This window comes from Tenrec ecaudatus, chromosome 14, assembly GCF_050624435.1.
Source record: "Tenrec ecaudatus isolate mTenEca1 chromosome 14, mTenEca1.hap1, whole genome shotgun sequence".
NCBI lineage: Eukaryota > Metazoa > Chordata > Mammalia > Afrosoricida > Tenrecidae > Tenrec > Tenrec ecaudatus.
In genome coordinates, this window is record NC_134543.1 from 7,040,488 (window position 1) to 7,057,461 (window position 16,974).

Genomic DNA, 16,974 nt, shown 5'->3' on the forward strand with positions numbered 1-16,974 from the left:
CAAATTTAATGGCACATTTTGTCAAAAAAAAAAAAAAGATCCTTTTTTACCTTCATGGAAGGTATTGGTTTAACTCAGTGATTCCCAACCATTGACCCTGTTTGGAAGATGGGCCAGTGGTCAGAGGAGACTCATAGGTGCCCCTTGTCTCCTGGCAGCTGGCAGGCTCACCCAGGTGCCCCCTGTCATCATTGCTAATAACGGAGAAAACTGGTTGCTTGTCTGCTAACCCTGGTCCTCCAGGTGCCCTCTCTCCCCAACCCCTCAGAGCAGCAGAGTATCTGGTGGTACTCCGGGGGTCATCCAAGGCCTCAAGGAGCCAACCGCTGCATGCTCTTGTCCAGGTTTGGCTTCAACTACCACCAGTTCTCTCTCACGCGTTGAGTCCAGGCCTTGCCCAAGACCTCAACTCGGTCTCTCGTTGCCCTAAGTGTACACTGTGTGACCGTTCAACTTCGGAGCACGAGGTTTGCAGAAGGCCATGAATAACGGGAGCCTTGGCAGTGTACTGGTTAAGTGCCCGCCTGGTCAGCAGTTCAGTACCACCAACAGCTCCTGGGAGAAAGACTGGGCTTTCTAGACCCATGAATAATTACAGCCTCAGAGACCCACAGGGGGTCACTAGGAGACAGCATTGACTCACTGGCAGGGAATTTTTCTTTTCTGATGGATGGAGAAAACCCAAAATCCATTGTGGAGTCCCTGTGGGGATTGAGCATCCACTGACTTCCTTCTGCCCATTAACCAGGAATTTGAACAAGTATGCCCTCAGGCAGAGTGCATTGGAAAGTGGATTCCTTCCCACCAGGAGGGAACAGATAGTCCTCTTAGGGAGGCATGCCTCAGGGTGTCCTTGATAGAGTTGGCCAGACTGGGGTCTCATAGTCAGGAGTCCTGCCCTGACTCCCTTGGTAGGAAGACCCTGGACCAGTCTTGCCAGCTGTCTGTGTAACATCATGTATGCGCCCCCATGTTCCTCTACCCACTTCTTTGTCTCACCTGTACCTGTTCTGTATCGTTTCACCACCAGTCATGCTTTTGTGACTGGTTTTCTTGGCCCTCCACATCGTTTTAAGTCTCTGAATCTCAGCAAACTCTTGGACAGATGTCATGATGACCTTGTGCCAATGGTGCCCCTCACCTGGATGACCCATCTGTGTCTTGGCCCTGCCTTAATAAATGTCCTTTTTCGATTATTTTTGTGGGATCTTCATTGTACCCTAATCCAATCTAATTTAGAGACCCAGTCATTAAGCCTTAAGCAGGACAGAGACCTTGCATTTATGGAGACAAGCAGAAATCAGGCAGGTGAAGGAGCCCCACAGTGGTGTCCAAAGTTTCATGACACAGAGCTCCTTAAAGGAGCCATAGAGGATGGGGGTGGGTGGGTGGAGGGGTGGAAACACTGACAAGGTTGGCTGGTCCTGCAGTGAAGCACTCAGTGTGACTCACTTCCCAGTCTCCTCCCGGCCACACCCAGGGAAGTGCCCAGGGGGAGACTGCTCCTCCCTGGGCTGGCCAGGGCTGTGGGAGCTAATGCACTCTACCTGAGGGCAAGCCCTTTTGTCACATTGCTGGTCAACTGCCAGCCTCTCTGTGAGAGGAAGAGGTTTTCTAGGCCCATAAGGATTTTCAGCCTCAGAAACACCCAGGGACAGTTCTACTCCGTCCTACAGGGTCACTGGGAGTCCAAACTGACTCAATGGCAATGAGGTCTGTGTTCTTTTTTCTTTTTTCTCTTTGGGGGGAGTGGTGTGAGGCGTGAGGGGCAGAAGTGGGGTTTGGTCCGTGACCACCAAGAATTCAATAGAGACTGACAGTATGTGGCCTGAACATGGATGTAGGGCCCCCACTGTACACCATAGCCATCCTCCAACCTCATGCTCAGAACTGAAGTTCTGATCCAGTTCACACTGACACCTGCACACCCATCCTGCGTAACAAACACAGCACCATAAGTTCACACACACACATTGGGTGTCCACAGCACCTTCAGTTTGTAAGCAAACACACACATGCCCATGTTCCCTTCCTCTCTGCAGCCCAGCCCAGGGCCTGAGTTCCAGCTCCCAGGTCCTGCCTTCCCAGTCTGCTGGCCTGTCCCCAGTGACCCATGCCTGCCTTCTCTGCTGCCCGGCTGGCCACTTCCCCAGGGACTGCGAGGGTGAGCTGGCTTCCTCGCTCCAGCCTCACCATCCCAGGCAGTCAGCTCTGTTTCTCTGATCCTGTCCCTCTCCAGGGAGGAGTGCCTTCCCCTGATCTGGGCCCAAGGCCTCGCTCTGACTCTCACCTGCCACACCACCTCCCTCCACCAGCCCTGACAGGCCCCTGGCATCTTCCAGGACTCCACCAGGAGTCATCTCCAAAGGGATGGGTCCCATTCACCAGGGCTTTGGAGCACGCGGAGAAGCCTGGTGGATCTTGGTTATGTGTTGGGCTGTGATCTGCAAGGCCACTCTTTGAAGAAAGATGGGGCTTTCTACTGGTAACACCTACGGTCTTGGAAACTCACAGGGGCCATTCTACCCTGCCCCATAGGTCACTGTGAGTCTGCATCGACTCAATGGCAGTGAGTTTGTTGTGTTGTTTTTTAGTGAAGCACATGGCCCTGGCCACCCTGCCTACCTCCCAGTGGAGTCGCCGGATAAGGACAAGTCCGTTAACCACCGAACCCCAACCTCTGATTCCTATGTTGTGAAGTGAGCGTCTGTGACTGACTCAGTCTGCCTGGAGGGTCCTTAGGATGTTAGTAAATTGAATAAAATAAAATAATTTCTCTGAACTAGAGCTTCCCCTGTGAGCACTGAGTTTGAGGAAAGCTGTGGTGTACAGCCGGAGCCCTGAATCCACCTTGAGCCCCCACAGAAATGTAGCCTCCACTGAGGGCCGAGTTCTTTCTGAGACCAAAAAAGAGCCTCGCCCTCAGGCCGAAGCCACTGCCTCCCACTCCCCTGGCATGCCTGGGCATGCTCGTGAGAACAGGAGATCTTGAGATCCTGGGGCCACAAGGTCATGAGTCAGACTGGTCGGAGGGTCCGCACCCAATCTCGTCAGCTTTTCTAACCTGCAGGTCTCTGTACACCTGCCCCTGGCGCTCCCACCTGCTCTGCCGCCCACCATGCCTGGAAGAGGGATCCCTTGTTTCCTTTTTGTCTGTCTTTGTCCTGCTGAAGACTTACTGAAGGGTCTCTAGAGATAGATTTCAGTGTGTGGTCTTTTTCCTCCCACACTCGAAGACTTGTTCGTTCTTTGGATTGGTGATTTTCCGTTGGAGGGATGCTTGGGTTTCAGGGTGTTCAGACCTTGCTGTTGGGGGCCTGGCAGTGAACAGGACCCCCAACAAAGTGCCCAGGGCTGATCACTTGTGTTGATGATGATCAGTGACAGCCAAGATAACCATGCAGGCTGTTTCTGCTCTCCCATAGAGTCACAGTGAGCTAAAACTCCACGCCCTCTTAAACACTCAGCAACATCCCCGGTACATCAGGATGCCTGGTCACAAAAGGAACAAGTGGAGAGCTGAGGGCTCACCGCTGCCCTCCTAGCTGGATGGGTGCGCAGAGCCACTCTCTCCCACTCCTCCCCAGGAGGTTGATAATAGGGCTGCTTACATGTGAGTGGTGTGGCTGGGCCAGGAGCTTTGGGGGTGGAAATTCTCTGCAGGATGTGAAACTTGGCATGGAGAGAAGGTAGGCTGGACAGTGCTCTGTGCTTTGGGCCTGACAGCTGCCCGTGAGTTGTGAGTGTTCTCCATGCAGGCTTGCATTGACCCATCTTCTGAATCCAATACCCTGTGTGTTCACCACTGCCCTTCCCTGTTCTGTGCCTACAGAAGCAGCATTCGTTCAGGGAGTCTCCTGGCTTTAGCAGTATCTCCTTTTTAAGAGTTTTTGGTAGATACTGCTCATTAGTATGAACTCTCCTTAGAAGCAAGGAGGGCGAGGCTCCATCTCACCTACTGTGTACGTGTTACGAGGGGGAACCAGACCCTGGAGAAGGATGTCAGACTTGTAGAGGGTCAGGAAGAAAGAGGAAACCCTCAATGAGATGGATTGACAGGGTAGCTGTAACCCCAGGCTCGGGCATAGCAACGAAGATGAGCACAGTGCATCACCTCCTACAGTCTGCTCTACTGCAGCAAGATTGAAAACCAGAAGGGTCCCTGAGAGACACGTGCCCAGAGCCACGCCACACCCAGTGGTGACAACTGCTCATATTTGGAGAGGTTTGTCTTAGGATTCCTCTCTTCCACGCTCCAGAGGTGGCATTTTGGTTTGGTTTTGCAGAATTGCAATCATGCTCTTCCTGAAATTTTATGTGCTGCCTTGCCTTATCGACAGGTATTTCCATTTTAAAAGCCTGTAAATAGTTTGATTGGTGTGTAGTAGTCCGAGGAGTGTATGAATGAGTTCCTTTGGCAGTTGGCAGTTACTGAGGTTATAAAATCACAGTGACATTTGTGAATGAGGGGGGGAGTAGGGAGTGGAGACCCAAAGCTCATTTGTAGGCCACTGAACATCCCCTTACAGAAGGGTCGCAGGGAGCAAACAAGCCAGTCAGGGTGCGATGTAGCAACGATGAAACATACAATTTTCCTCTAGTTCCTAAATGCTATCTCCCCACCTACTATCATGATCCCAATTCTGTCTTACAAATCTGGCTGGACCAGAGGATGTACACTGGTACAGACAGGAACTGCAAACACAGGGACTCCAGGGTGGATGATCCCTTTGGGGCCAGTGCTGAGAGTGGCAGTACCGGAGGGTGGAGGGGGTAACCGATTGCAGGGATCTGCATGTAGTCTCCTCCCTGGGGGATGGACAACAGAGAGGTGTGTGAAGGGAGATATTGGACAGTGCAGAATATGACGGGGTAGTGACTGATCAAGGGTTCATGAGGGAGGGCAGAGTGGGGAGGGAGGGGAAAAAGTAGGGAGCTGATGCCAGGGGCCTAAGTGGAGAGCAGGTGTTTGGGGAGTGATGAGGGCAGCGAATGTACAGATGTGCTTTGCGCAATTGATGTATGTGTGGTTTGTGTGAGCCCCAATGGAATTATTTTTAAAATAATAATAATAAAATCACAATGACAAATGTGATACATTATGGTGATTAGTAAGCATTACACACACACACATACCCCGCCCCTTGGGAGTTACTTCAAGTATTGATCCATATTGCCAAATTCCCTTCCAGAAGACCAAGAGCAGTCGGAGCCTTGTTGACAAGGTTAAAGCATACCTTCCCATACTCTCAGAATTAAAAACAAAAAATCTTGCTGATCTTACAAGGGAGAAACTCTCACTTGCCAGTGAGAATTGGATCACCTGTTCCTTCTCATCAGCACACAGGTCTAGATGCTTCTTGAATCAATACAGGGGAGTTTGTCCTTGTATTTCCTTCTGCTTCTTTGTGGAGGGAACAGAGAAATTTACAATTTTGTACACGGTCAGTATGGGACTTTGGGTAGTCCTGTTTGTTTTGAGTGTGATTTACTGCCCTGTAGGTAAGCCGTTTCTGTTCAGTAATTTTTTTAAATTTTTAATCATTTTATTGGGCGCTCTTACAGCTATCATAACATTCCATAGTTCAGTCACATCAAGCAGTATTGAACAATGGCTGCCACAATCCGTTTCAAAATACTCTCTTCTTGAACTCCCCTTGATGCCTTCCCTCCACTTCCCGCCCCAGCAGGAACCCTTATTCTTTCCCTGTAGTTGTTTGTTTGTTTGTTTTGTGTGTGCTATATCTCTTGTCCAGTATTTTTGATGAGCACACAAATTAACATCCACTCATTTCCCCTCACCCCTTCTAAAAGCTACTGTAATTGGAGTATGATTTTGCCCTGGTGGCTTAGTGGCCTATATCAGTTGGGCTGCTAACCTCGAGGTCAAAACCACCAGCCAGCCACTCTGTGGGAGAAAGATGAGGCTTTCTCCTCCAGTTAAGAGTTAGTCTCAGAACAGCTGACTATTCTGTCCTGTAGGGTCACTATGAGTTGGAATCAATTTGGTAGCAGTGAACAAGGATGTGCTTCTGGTGTAAGATGATGACTCCTTTTGGCTGTTGGGCTCCCACTGACAGCAACCTCGCGGACAGCAGCTGAAGCCCCGGCGGATAGAGCAGCATCCTCCCAGTTGTGTGTGAGCCCACGTGGCAGCCACTGTGATCAGGCCGTGACCTCGAGTGTGTTCCTCTTTTTCCCTGACCTGCTTCTGTACCAGACATGATGTCCCTTTCCAGGGAATGTTCATTCTCTCCTGGGAACAGGCCCAAAGTAGGAGACAGTCTTGCCACTCGAGCTTCTGAGGGTCCTTCTGGCCGTACTTCCTCCGAGACAGACTGGCTTGTTCTTCATGGTGTCTTCATTGTGCTTCTCCACCACCGTCGTCCAGCTGCATCGGTTATTCTTCGGTCATGCACACATCTAAGTGCTTGACTGCTAAACCGTGAAGTTGGCAGGTCCAGTGCACCTAAAGCTGCCATGGGAGAAAGGCCTGGCGTTCATTTCCCAGAAGATCACCCACCACTCCTGGATCCATGGAGCTCACTTCTGTTCTGTCACCAGGCGGGTTGCTTCTTTAAGACTTTCCTTTGTGTGAGATTCAGCACAGAGGGTGGCTGTGAGTTGGGACCAGCTGGGGGACACCCAGCGGTGGCAGCAGTCGCCGTAGCCTTGAGAGGTCAGACTGGTGGGTGAGCCCACAGGGTACTCAGGTGGTGCAAAAGTCAAGCCGCTGTCCTGGTGCTCGCTCTTCTCTGCCTTTGTGAATCATCTTCTGGGCCAGACATGGCTCCCAGCAGCCCCTCTGTGCTCCAGGGAAAGGTGGTGGGCCCGGGGCGTGGCCGGTTTGTATTGATTTGTGTCTAGTGGGCTCGAGCATAACAGTGATTGTGAGGCTGGTCAGAGTCACATCAGATGTACTCAAGGACAGCAGCAGCTGGTTTTACACACCACTCCACAGCTAACCACAAGCTTCCCAGGTCAACCACCCACAGCTCCCTAGGAGAAAGACCGGGCCCATCCGCTCCCACGAAGGATACAACCTAGGAGACCGGTTCTGCTGTCCCATGGGGTCACTATGAGTCAGGATCAAAGGGACAGCACCTAACAGCAATTGATACGTGGGTCCACACTCCATTCTGGCCATGCTGTGGACTGTCTTGGCCAGGAGGAGCAGGGACAGCCTTGAGAGGGTTCCCAAAAATGGCTGCAGGACCCTGCCCGAGCCTAGGTGCCTCTTCCTATTGTCAGTGCCGTTCTCAGTCTCCGAGCTGTGTGTCCTTGTTCACGCTAGGGGCAGACGGCGGTGAGGCCGAATAAGCAGAAGAGACTAGCTTTCTGCGTTGTGCGGAGGGTGAGCGACTCCTTTCTGCTCTGCCCACCAAAGATGCTTCTTAGGGCGTGCTCCTTCGTTCCCCTTGAGAACTAGCCGTCGCCTTCTTTCTGCTGAGAATCCTCTTTTTAAAAAGAAACAAACCTGAATAGGTCACCCCAGTTTGGAAATGGCATCTTTCCCCTTGGAACAGCTTTTTCCATGAACCTTTTTGAGGCTGGGGCACGAAGGTCTGAACAATAGCTTTTAACGATCAGCAGCAGCAATGAGAAGATAATGCCCACTCTCTCGGAGTTGGAGCCCACTCACGGCAGCGCTTTCCAGAACAACCATAGGGACCCTCCAGGACAGGGAGGAACGCCCCCTGTGAGTTTCCAAAACGAATTGTAGGACCCCATCTTCCTCCCAAGAATTAGCTAGTGGTTTGGAACTGCGGACCTTATGAATCACGGCCCAGTGTGTAACCACCACCCTACCACAGCATGGGAAGCCAACTGCAACACTATAGCCCCATCAAAAGAAAGGCGTGGTTTTTTCATGTAAAAATTCTAAGCTTGAACAAAATATCTAAGGCTGGACCAAAAACATCCAGTCTGTTGACATTTTTATGATAAAATGCTACTTCTCATTTTCAGCTTTTGAAAATTCCCACGCCAGGTGGCATAAGTCACTTAATTTGTAGCACTTTCTAACTGGCATACAAAGAAATGTCCATTTGTAAAGCTAGTGCATCCAGGAGACCAAAAAAACCAGGTCTTGAGAAAATTTGGGGATTGGAAACTGGTGGTGTAGTGGATTACACGGTGGACTGCTAACCACAAAGTCCAAAGTTCAAAACCACCAAGCTACTCAAGAGAAAGACTAGGCTTTCTGCTCCCAGAAAGGGCTACGGTCTCAGGAACCCACAGGGGCAGTTCCACCCCACCCTGCAGGGTCACTGTGAGTCAGAATCCACTCTATGGCCGGGAGAACTCGGTAGTAAGGGAGACTGAACAAGAAAGAGTCTGAGCAGATGAATTGGATCTGGGCACTGTTTAAATAAAAGCTGGGTTGCTTAATTAAAATGCTAAGTAGGGTGCGAGTGTGCTAGTGATTAAGTAGGTATAAGAAAGAAAGCTCCGCCTTTGGGGTGTCGGGGGCGGGTGGGAGGGGAGGCTCGGATCTCAAGTTCACAGACAGTCACACACACTTTATTTGTTCCGGGGGTGGGCAGGCTGGGGCCGCCAACTCGGCTGCTGTCTGAGAACCTTGTGCTCCCGGTCTGATCAGGGTGGCGGCTGGCCTGTCTGCTCCCCTCCCCACCACCTCCCAGGGCTGGGGTCTCTGCCGGAAAGTTCCCCAGCCAGCCCCCGCCCCCGCACACTGACAGCCGCCACAGCGCCCTCTCCGTCGGCAGGCCTCGGTGTCATTTGAAGTTGCAGCTGCCGGCCAATCGGTGTGGCCCGTGCCGCTGACATCACTCCCGGCCAGTTCCCTCCAGCTGCAGAGCGCTCCAGTTTGCCTTTTTTTTTAAACTAAAATGGAGGCTGGTTTCTTGCCTTGAGGAGTGCACAGCCCTGCGTGCTGGACTCTAGATGTTGACATGTAACCAGGCCGGCAGCAGGATGGTGGTGGACGCAGCCAACTCCAACGGGCCCTTCCAGCCCGTGGCCCTGCTGCACATCCGAGGTGAGTTCCCGCGGCCCGGCCTCGGAGCCTCCCCGGCCGGTTAATAAATGGCTATTGTGCTGCCCAAGAGGAAAGCAGGAAGTCCTGGCTGGCAGGACGCGCTCGGAGGGCCTCGACCCTGGGCGGGACACGCAGGCGGGGGTGGGGTGGGGGCTGGGGGGTAGCTGGCCTCTGGCAGAGTCCCGGGCGAATTTGAGGAGGGAGCTCGGCCTTGCGGGCATCTTTCAAAGCTGGTTTTTCTGCTTTCGGCTGGCTCCCATCCCCCTTTCGGGCTGTGCTGATGTCAGAGGATGTGAAGTCACTGCCCGGGGAAGGCATTGGGTGGGGTGCCGAGAGGCGGGCGCAGGGTGGCTGCTACTGGCCCCGCACTGGCTCCTATGCACCTGGCCCCAATTCTGGGGACCACCCAAGTGGACAGGGAGTGCCGCCTGGAAGGGTGGCCTCCCTCCTTGCCCCGGAGTGCGCCTGAGCAGCGTGCTCACCTTGGAGAGCTTGAACTCCATTGTGGGCTCTCGGCTCGGGGACGCTGGGGATATTGTCATCCAGTAGCCTCTGGCATGGCCACTGGACTTCCGAATTTCGGGTGGCAACAAGTTTCCCACATCTGCAAAGATCACTTTTCAATATTGTCAGTAGCACCTCTTCCCTGGTGTCCACATGCCACCTCCAAACTTCCTCCTGAAAATGCAGCCCCTCCAGTCGCTGGTGGGCAGATTAATTAGTGGACCCGCCGTCACCAAGGTGCTGTTCGTTGGGTTTTTCACGTGCAGTGGGAGTGCTGTGCTCACTCGCACCTGGCGGAGCCTGAATGTGGACAGGAAGCCGCTTGGCTGTGCCCACAACAGAGCCCAGCTCGATGGCAGTGCCCACAGGCCAGGCTGGAAGAAGCACGAGGAAGGTTTCTGTTTGACTAATGGCTGGTGTGACTGAAATGCCAGGTCGCAGGCTGTCGCCAGGGAAGATGAGGGCATGTAAACACCCATTGGGCCGGCCACCACGCGCTCTGCACACCCTCCTTCATGCCGCTGGTGGACGGCAGGAGCAGCCTGTAGTGTAGAGAGCCCTGGTGGCCCTGGTGGTTAAGCCCTGGGCTGGTTGCCACAAGGTCGGCTACTCAAACTCACCAGCTGCTCCAAGGGAGAAAGACGAGACTGGCTGATCCCTCTCTAGGGCAACTGTAAGTCCGCATCACCTGACGGCCCAGTATTGAACAAGGGTTAGCTACAGGTGGCCTTAAGGGGGTCTCAGGACTGGAAACCCCAGTGGGAGAAGAACATGCCATTGCCTCTAGGTTTAAGTCAAACCGTGACTGACCAGCCAGCAGTAAGAGTTTTCTTCCCATTGAGATGTGTGTTTCCATACTCTGGAGCTTGCCCACATACAAGCAACCTAGTTGGTTTGAAGTTGGCTGTTTGGCTTTTTGTTTTTTGATTGGTGTGCTTTCTGATTTTTTTAGACAGTTAACATACTAGTCTTTTTTTAAAACTGTTTATTCTGAAAAAGCATCGACTTGATTTTATCTTAAGCCATTGTTGGTTTTGTTTGTTTTTTCTTTTCAATCCTTCGACCTTATTAAGGTCAGTCAGAAGTGTCTGCTGTTGTCAGGTGATTGTGGAGGTGAAAGAAGTGGTGTACTCAGCTGAAAGGCGATTTTCAGGATGGGTCACCTGTAGGAGCCTCACCTGACTGACTTCTAACTCAAAGGGTAGGGAGAACTTCTGATTTCACAGCTTTAAAAGAACTCCCTGTGCTCGAGTGGATGCTGACTCATAGTGAGCCAGGGTAGAACTGCCCCTAAAGTTTCTGAGACTGTCACTCTATGGGAGTAGAAAGCCTTGTCTTTCTCCCAAGGAGGAGCTGGTGGTTTCAAACTGCTAGCCTTGCAGTTAGCAAACTAATGCATGACCACTGTGCCACCAGCTTGCAGATACTCTACTGAGCCATAAGGACTTTGTGGAGCCAGCCTGTCAGAGGGAGGGTTATCGTCCTTTGCTTGACTCCTTGGGCTTCTCTTCAGCTTCTCTGCGGTGGAGCATCCCTTTCCGCAGCTGCTAAGTGAGGGTCATGAAGGTTGGCCTAGCTCTCAGCCCCTGGTCCATGGGAAAGCTTGGGAGGAGGGCGGAGGACAGGAGTGACTGAGAAGGGACAGGGCTGGTGAGCTCTGCCCACCACTCTGAGTGACACTCGAGGCACCATGTCTTGGTGGTGGGGGTGGGGGGAAAATCCAGCACATAAAGACGAAATAACTTCCCCAGATGCAGTACAGCCAGAATCCAAATCCAGACTGGTATTTGGGATCGTTCTGTAAAAACCCAAGGCCCACTGACCCATTTCACAAGTTGTTTCCCTAGTCCACACCACCAAGCTACAGGCAATGTCCTGACTAACCACAGCCTACTTGGGGGGGGGGGGGGTTGCTGGGATGTGAATCCAAGGAAGCAGATCCAGGCAGACACTGCAGCAAAGTGACTGTCCCTACCGATTGCGTCATGTGAGTAGCAGAGTTATGTTTATACCATGCTGTGGTTTATTACAGGGCTCTGGTGGCATATTGCTTCCGCCTTGGCCTGCCAGCCACAGGTCAGCAGTTCAAAACCACCCGCTGCTTCAGGAGAGAAAGTCCAGGCCTTCTGCCCTCATAAAGAGTTAGTCTCGGGATCCCCAGGGACAGTTCTGCCTTGTCCTACAGAGTTGAGTGGGAGAATAGTCTATTGCATGGGCAGTGGCGTTCTGAAAAAGTTTAGAATACTGAGAATGACTAAAACGTGGCACAGAGACACAAAGCAACGGAAGCTTAGTCCGCTGTTGGCAAAATGGTGCCTTGCCCAGTACCGGTTGCTGCAAACCTTCAATTTGTAGAAAACTCGGTGTCTGGGAACAGCATCACAGGTGGGGTGGACAGGATCATTAGGCTGATTAGTATTCCCAGTGTTTCCCCACGGTCAGCATTCCCCATCAGGATGGTTATGCTTTGGGGTAAAGTCCAGAACACTGGAGTTGAAAGTTTCAGAAGGTAGGTCTGGTACTGGGTCAAGCCTGTCACCTGGAACCAGAGTTTTGCGCCTGGTTCCTGACTTTAGCAATCAACCCGTTGAGTCTGTGAAGGAGAGGAAGTGGTGGTTCATTGGGGGCTGGAAAGCAAATTGTTCTTTTTCTGAAAACCCTTTTTCCTAGGATGCGAAGGTCTCATTTGGGAAACACTGACCTCCCTGTGAGTGTGTCGTGTGTCACTAACTCATTGGAAGTCTTCCCCTTGCTGCTGAAACGTAGAATAGAGCATGGGAGAGGCCAGGCTGGGAATCGCGCCCCCTGACTCATGCTCCGAGGAGCCTGTGGCCCTGGGACTGTATTCATAGGAGCATTGACAAGAGTAGCCCACAGTGCTAGGGGAGGGGGAGGGGGGGTCACTCTGGAACCCTTCTGCAAAGAGAGTGCAGACAGCTGGCCGGCTCCCCTGCATTCCCCTCGCTCCCAACAAGGAGAAGGAAAATGTCTCAGTGATGACCGAGGTGTGGCCTTCCCATAAGGATCGTGCCCTGTGAGCATCCCCTCAGCTGAAGGTGTGCACGTGGCCGGCTTCGGGTTGGCCTGGTAGCAGACCCTTCACCTTCACCGACTGGGAGTGGTTGACTCTTCAATCGATCTCGTGGCGTGAGGATGGTAACCAGAGCAACAGGTCTCTCCCCAGGGGACTAGCCGGTGTTCTGTGTCAGAGCACGTTGTGTAAACAGCCTTCCCAGGAACCCGGTGTCACCTCCACTCAGGTGGCTTCTGATCACCACTTCTGCCTGGCAGCCACGGCCGAGGCCCTAGGAAGCTTAGTGACGGACTGTTTGAGCGTGTGCAGGAGTAGGGGGACACAGTGTGCCTCGGGGAAAGGCTATGCTGTCTTGGTGAACATATGCACCAAGACACGCAGGCTCCTGTTCACCCCCGGGGGTTCCCCATCACCCAGGTCCACACTGTCCCGTGTTGCCATAGACACTTGGGGCTTGGTCTTCTGTAGCGCAGAGTTGGTCTGTCCATTTCCACCCACCTGCCTTGGTTGCCTGGCCGCTGCCCATCCACACTCACAGACCTCTTGTTTCTACCTTCAGGGTTTTTTTTTTTCCATTGTGGGCATGCCAGTTTAAGCCGTTGGCAATGGGGGGGGACAGCAGAGACAGAAAGCCAGAGTGCTGGTTGAGACATCCCTGTGGGTCCAACTGGCAGGATAATTGCACGCATGTGTGGGTTTCATCGCACTGCCCCATGCAATCTGTAGGGTGCGCTTATGAGCACCAATTCACGGGCTCCTGCCAGCCCTACTGCCTGCGGGTGTAAGCAGGGCAGAGATGGTGCTCCTGGTCACCCAGGACTCCAGCATGCTTGGTAGGAGGGTGGCCTCCACAGGGCCTGCCCCCAAGATTTCTATTCTCCTGAATGCTTTGGTCTGTCAGGCATAGTGTCCATGTTTTCTTCTGGAAGAGGAAGGGTCCCCTTGCCCAGGGCTGCAGACTGGGAGAAACAAAGCAGGAACCCGGGGGTTAAGCCAAGTAGCAGGAGCAGGGAGTCTCTTGGCTATGTAATTACTTGATGGGTCAGAAGTTATGTCCCAAATACACAAGGAGTCCAGACCCAGCCAATGTGCATTGGCAACTTTCTGTTGAGTGGAGTATATCCTAGGGCCTGGGTTCAAGGCCCAGCAAGTGTTCAAAGGACCCCGTGTGGGGTCTGCCCAGACCCTCCCGAGTGTAGGAGGAAGCTTGCTTCCTGAAGTTCCTATAGCCGCCCCAAGTTGTGAACATTCTGAGGACAGTCCAATTCAACGTGCCATCTCTCATGGCATGTGAGCCAGGGGTCAGTGCTGGGGTCTGGGCAGCCATGCAGGTAGTGGTGTGTCAAGCGCACAGGAACCGGTTCATGGTGTGGACAAGAAACCTTCTGTCCTGCGGTCAGATTGGAATGATCACCCCCAGGCGTAGACACATGGAGAGGCTCAAGGAGTATGGTCAATCAGTCCTCTCACTGATGACAACACTGTCACTACCGACAAGTCAACCTCCAACCACAGAGGGAGGGGACCCTCGTGCCCACACAGTGTTTCCCTTGGCTGTTGTTTCAGAAGTAGATTGCCAGGCCTCCCTCTCTCTGCCCTCTCATAACTGGGAAGCCCCACTGAAAGCTGTCCAGCATCCCAGCAGCATGCCGGCCTCCACTGACCATGCTCAGGATGGAGTGTGCCTGGGTCTCCTGCACATAAGGCGGGGATTCTACCCCTGTGCCCTCTGTCCCCTAACGTGTTTGCAGGGGGGGGGGGGGAGAACCTTCACTTTCAGGACTGAAGGGCATCGGACAAACCACTAAGAAGAGTCCAAGCGGCGTCTGATTTGTTTGAGGCCCTGGAGCTACTCAAAGGAAAACCTTGGTAGTTTTTCAGAGAGACTAACGAGATGCGGCAATCAAATGCAGTGTGTGAATCTAGATAAGGTCATCAGTCTCAAAAAACAAGTTGGCAAAGACGTTCTAGGGATGGTTGGGGAAGTTCCCTACAGAGTGCTATTGGGAGCAGTGGATGATAGCCCCAATTAGAGGTGCAGTAAAAGGCCGGTCCTTGTCCTCAGTGAGTGAGCCTGTGGTGGCACGGACACCAGATTCACTGTTTCGCATGGCTGTGAAACAAACACGCGCCAGTGTGCACAGTTGGCCGTCGAGTCTCAGGAAGCCGACCTATAGATGTTGGCTCCACTTCCAGAGATTTCAGCTGTGTCATGACGCTGGAGGGGGATTAAACGTCCTGGGTTAGAAAGACTGTGCAGTGAAAAGATAAGAACTTCTGACATGGTGAGAAATGGTCTTTAGCACTTGCGGTTTGGCTCTTCCCATCTCCTCTATCCGTTATCTTCTGACTAGTTGGTGGCTGTCAGTGAGGTCAGCGGAGGGCAGGCTGGACTGGTGAGACCCTGCAGCTGGCACCCTGGTTCCTGGCAGCCCCAGGCTCAGTGCTGCCACCCTGCCACCCAGCGCATCCCCTCCTTGCCTGATTCAAGAGAGCTTCACAAGCTGGTTTTTGCTGACGAAATGGTCAGCCCTTCAAATCATGTGCCTTCTTTGATGTTAGTTAGCATGAGCACTGTTCTTTGAAATTGTTACAGCTTTAAGGTGCAGTGAGAGAAGACCATGGTTTCCTCTCTGAGCTGGAGTGGCAGGTGCTCAGACGTTACTTGGGGGCAGGACCTCGGGGGCTCCCTGCCCTGCCACCAGTTATCTGTCCATCTCTGGATGCTGCTCACTTACTTACCTGTGTGCCTGCAGCCCACTTCTGCAGGTGTCGTGAGGGGTCAGTGAGTGAATGCATGCAGCGTCCTTGGACTGGTGGACTGCAGTATGGTGGAACTCGCCACATGTGGTGGGCACACCTCCCTATGTCACATGTGGTCCTTGAAAGCCAGAGTCTTCGTTGTGGCCCCATTTCTTTTTCCATAACTGTATTGTCTATGCAGGTTTAGTTTGATTTTTTTTGTAGCTTCTGTGAATTACAGAGGAATTTATATGCCAGATCATATGTCATTCATCATCTTTGCATCTAACAAGTTATCAAGCCTCCCCAATTGCTTGCCCTCACCCCTTTGTGGCCCATCTCCCTCTTGTAGGACATAATGTTCCCCTTCACCAAAGTTAGCGCCTGTCTCTGCTCTAACCTATGGTTCTGTCCCTCCGCTCCCTGCCACTCCTGATAACCAGCAGAGTCTGTCTTTTTGTGATGGGTCATGTCCTCCAAATCCAACATCACGTGAGATGTGTCACAATTTCCCGGTTTGTCATTAAGGATGCCTAGTGCCCATTACGCACACGGATGTCTACACACCTGCTCGCACGCTGCCCCTTAGGTCTGTAGGGTATTCCCCAAGTAGCAGGATTGCTAGTCCACAAACTATTGGGAACCCCAGTACCTGTCTCTCAACTAGATCGGCATCCCACCACCGGAGCAGACAGGCTCGTCCGTGGAGAGTGGATCAGATTACTTGAGAGGATCCCAGGTTCGCTCTGCAGGAGTCTCTCCTCAGGTGAACTGGTGTGGCTCCACCCTCCCCTCCCCTTCGGGCCCAGGCTCCCACCTAGGAAGTGTGGTGTACAACAAGAGAGCAGTGTGGTCAGTCAGGAATCAGTCAGGAGAGACACAGAAATGTCATGAAACAAAACTGTGCTGTGGGGGGTGCCCTCCGTGGAAGTCTGCGCACTTTGTAAGGCTAAGCCCTCACTGCGATGGACGGACACGAGGCTGCAACAGTGGTCCAAACGTAGTGATCCTGAGGCTGGCACAGGGCCGGGCCGCAGGGTCAGCACCCACTTGATGGCATCTAACAGCAGCCCTTCTCCCAATAGCCCCCGCAGCATCCCCGTGGGACTCAGAAAGCACTTTCCTCGTCAGTGAGTGTGAGGGATGAGACAAAGCCTGAAAGGGCGAGGTCGTGAACCTTGGGTGCAGGTGTGGGGTAAGTTTTCCCAGTGAAATCCTCATAGGACAGACAGCCTCTTGCTACCTATGAAGAATGCGCAAGAATGTGTTGTCACGATGGGAAAAATTCCGCAACACAACTTCCCTGGCCTTTGTTCACCAACAACGGCTTCCCATTTTCTGAAAACTTCTTCCCGATAAGCCTCCGTGATCTTCCTGTGTCCTTTGAGAAGACCCATCAAGATTTCCCCTTGGGAATGCACACCAGAGCAGTCACCGTGACCCTCTGAGCTGGCCTCTCTCCCTGGAAGTGCACTTGCGCACAGACTACCTAGACAGCATGGTCTTGATCCCTCCTTCCTTCTGAAGCGCCCCACGGAGACCACGACACACATGTCTTACTGTGAACTAGTCTGCAGCTACCCAGGGCTCGCTGAGATGTGTTTGGACACATTTTGTCGTGAACCGGAGCCCTAGTAACAGTGCTTACTCACGTACTCCCCAAGCCCGGCCTTCAACTCTCCGCATTTAAAGT

The 16,974-nt window shown here is 52.7% G+C and overlaps 1 protein-coding gene across 6 annotated transcripts in view; it reads left to right on the forward strand.

Moving 5' to 3' along the window:
• PPP2R5C (protein phosphatase 2 regulatory subunit B'gamma) overlaps positions 1–16,974 on the forward strand; it is a 162,884-nt gene that overhangs the window by 69,082 nt on the left and 76,828 nt on the right. Inside the window, exon 1 of one of the 6 annotated variants that reach the window (XM_075531116.1) lies at positions 8,810–9,001. The exons of 3 other annotated variants lie outside the window; for them this stretch is intronic. In XM_075531116.1, coding sequence (XP_075387231.1) covers positions 8,908–9,001 — 94 coding nt within the window. In that variant the 5' untranslated portion in view covers positions 8,810–8,907. Of the gene's footprint in view, positions 1–8,809; positions 9,002–16,974 lie in introns of those variants that run through there. 2 more of the 6 variants (XM_075531117.1, XM_075531118.1) reach the window with 2 other exon arrangements.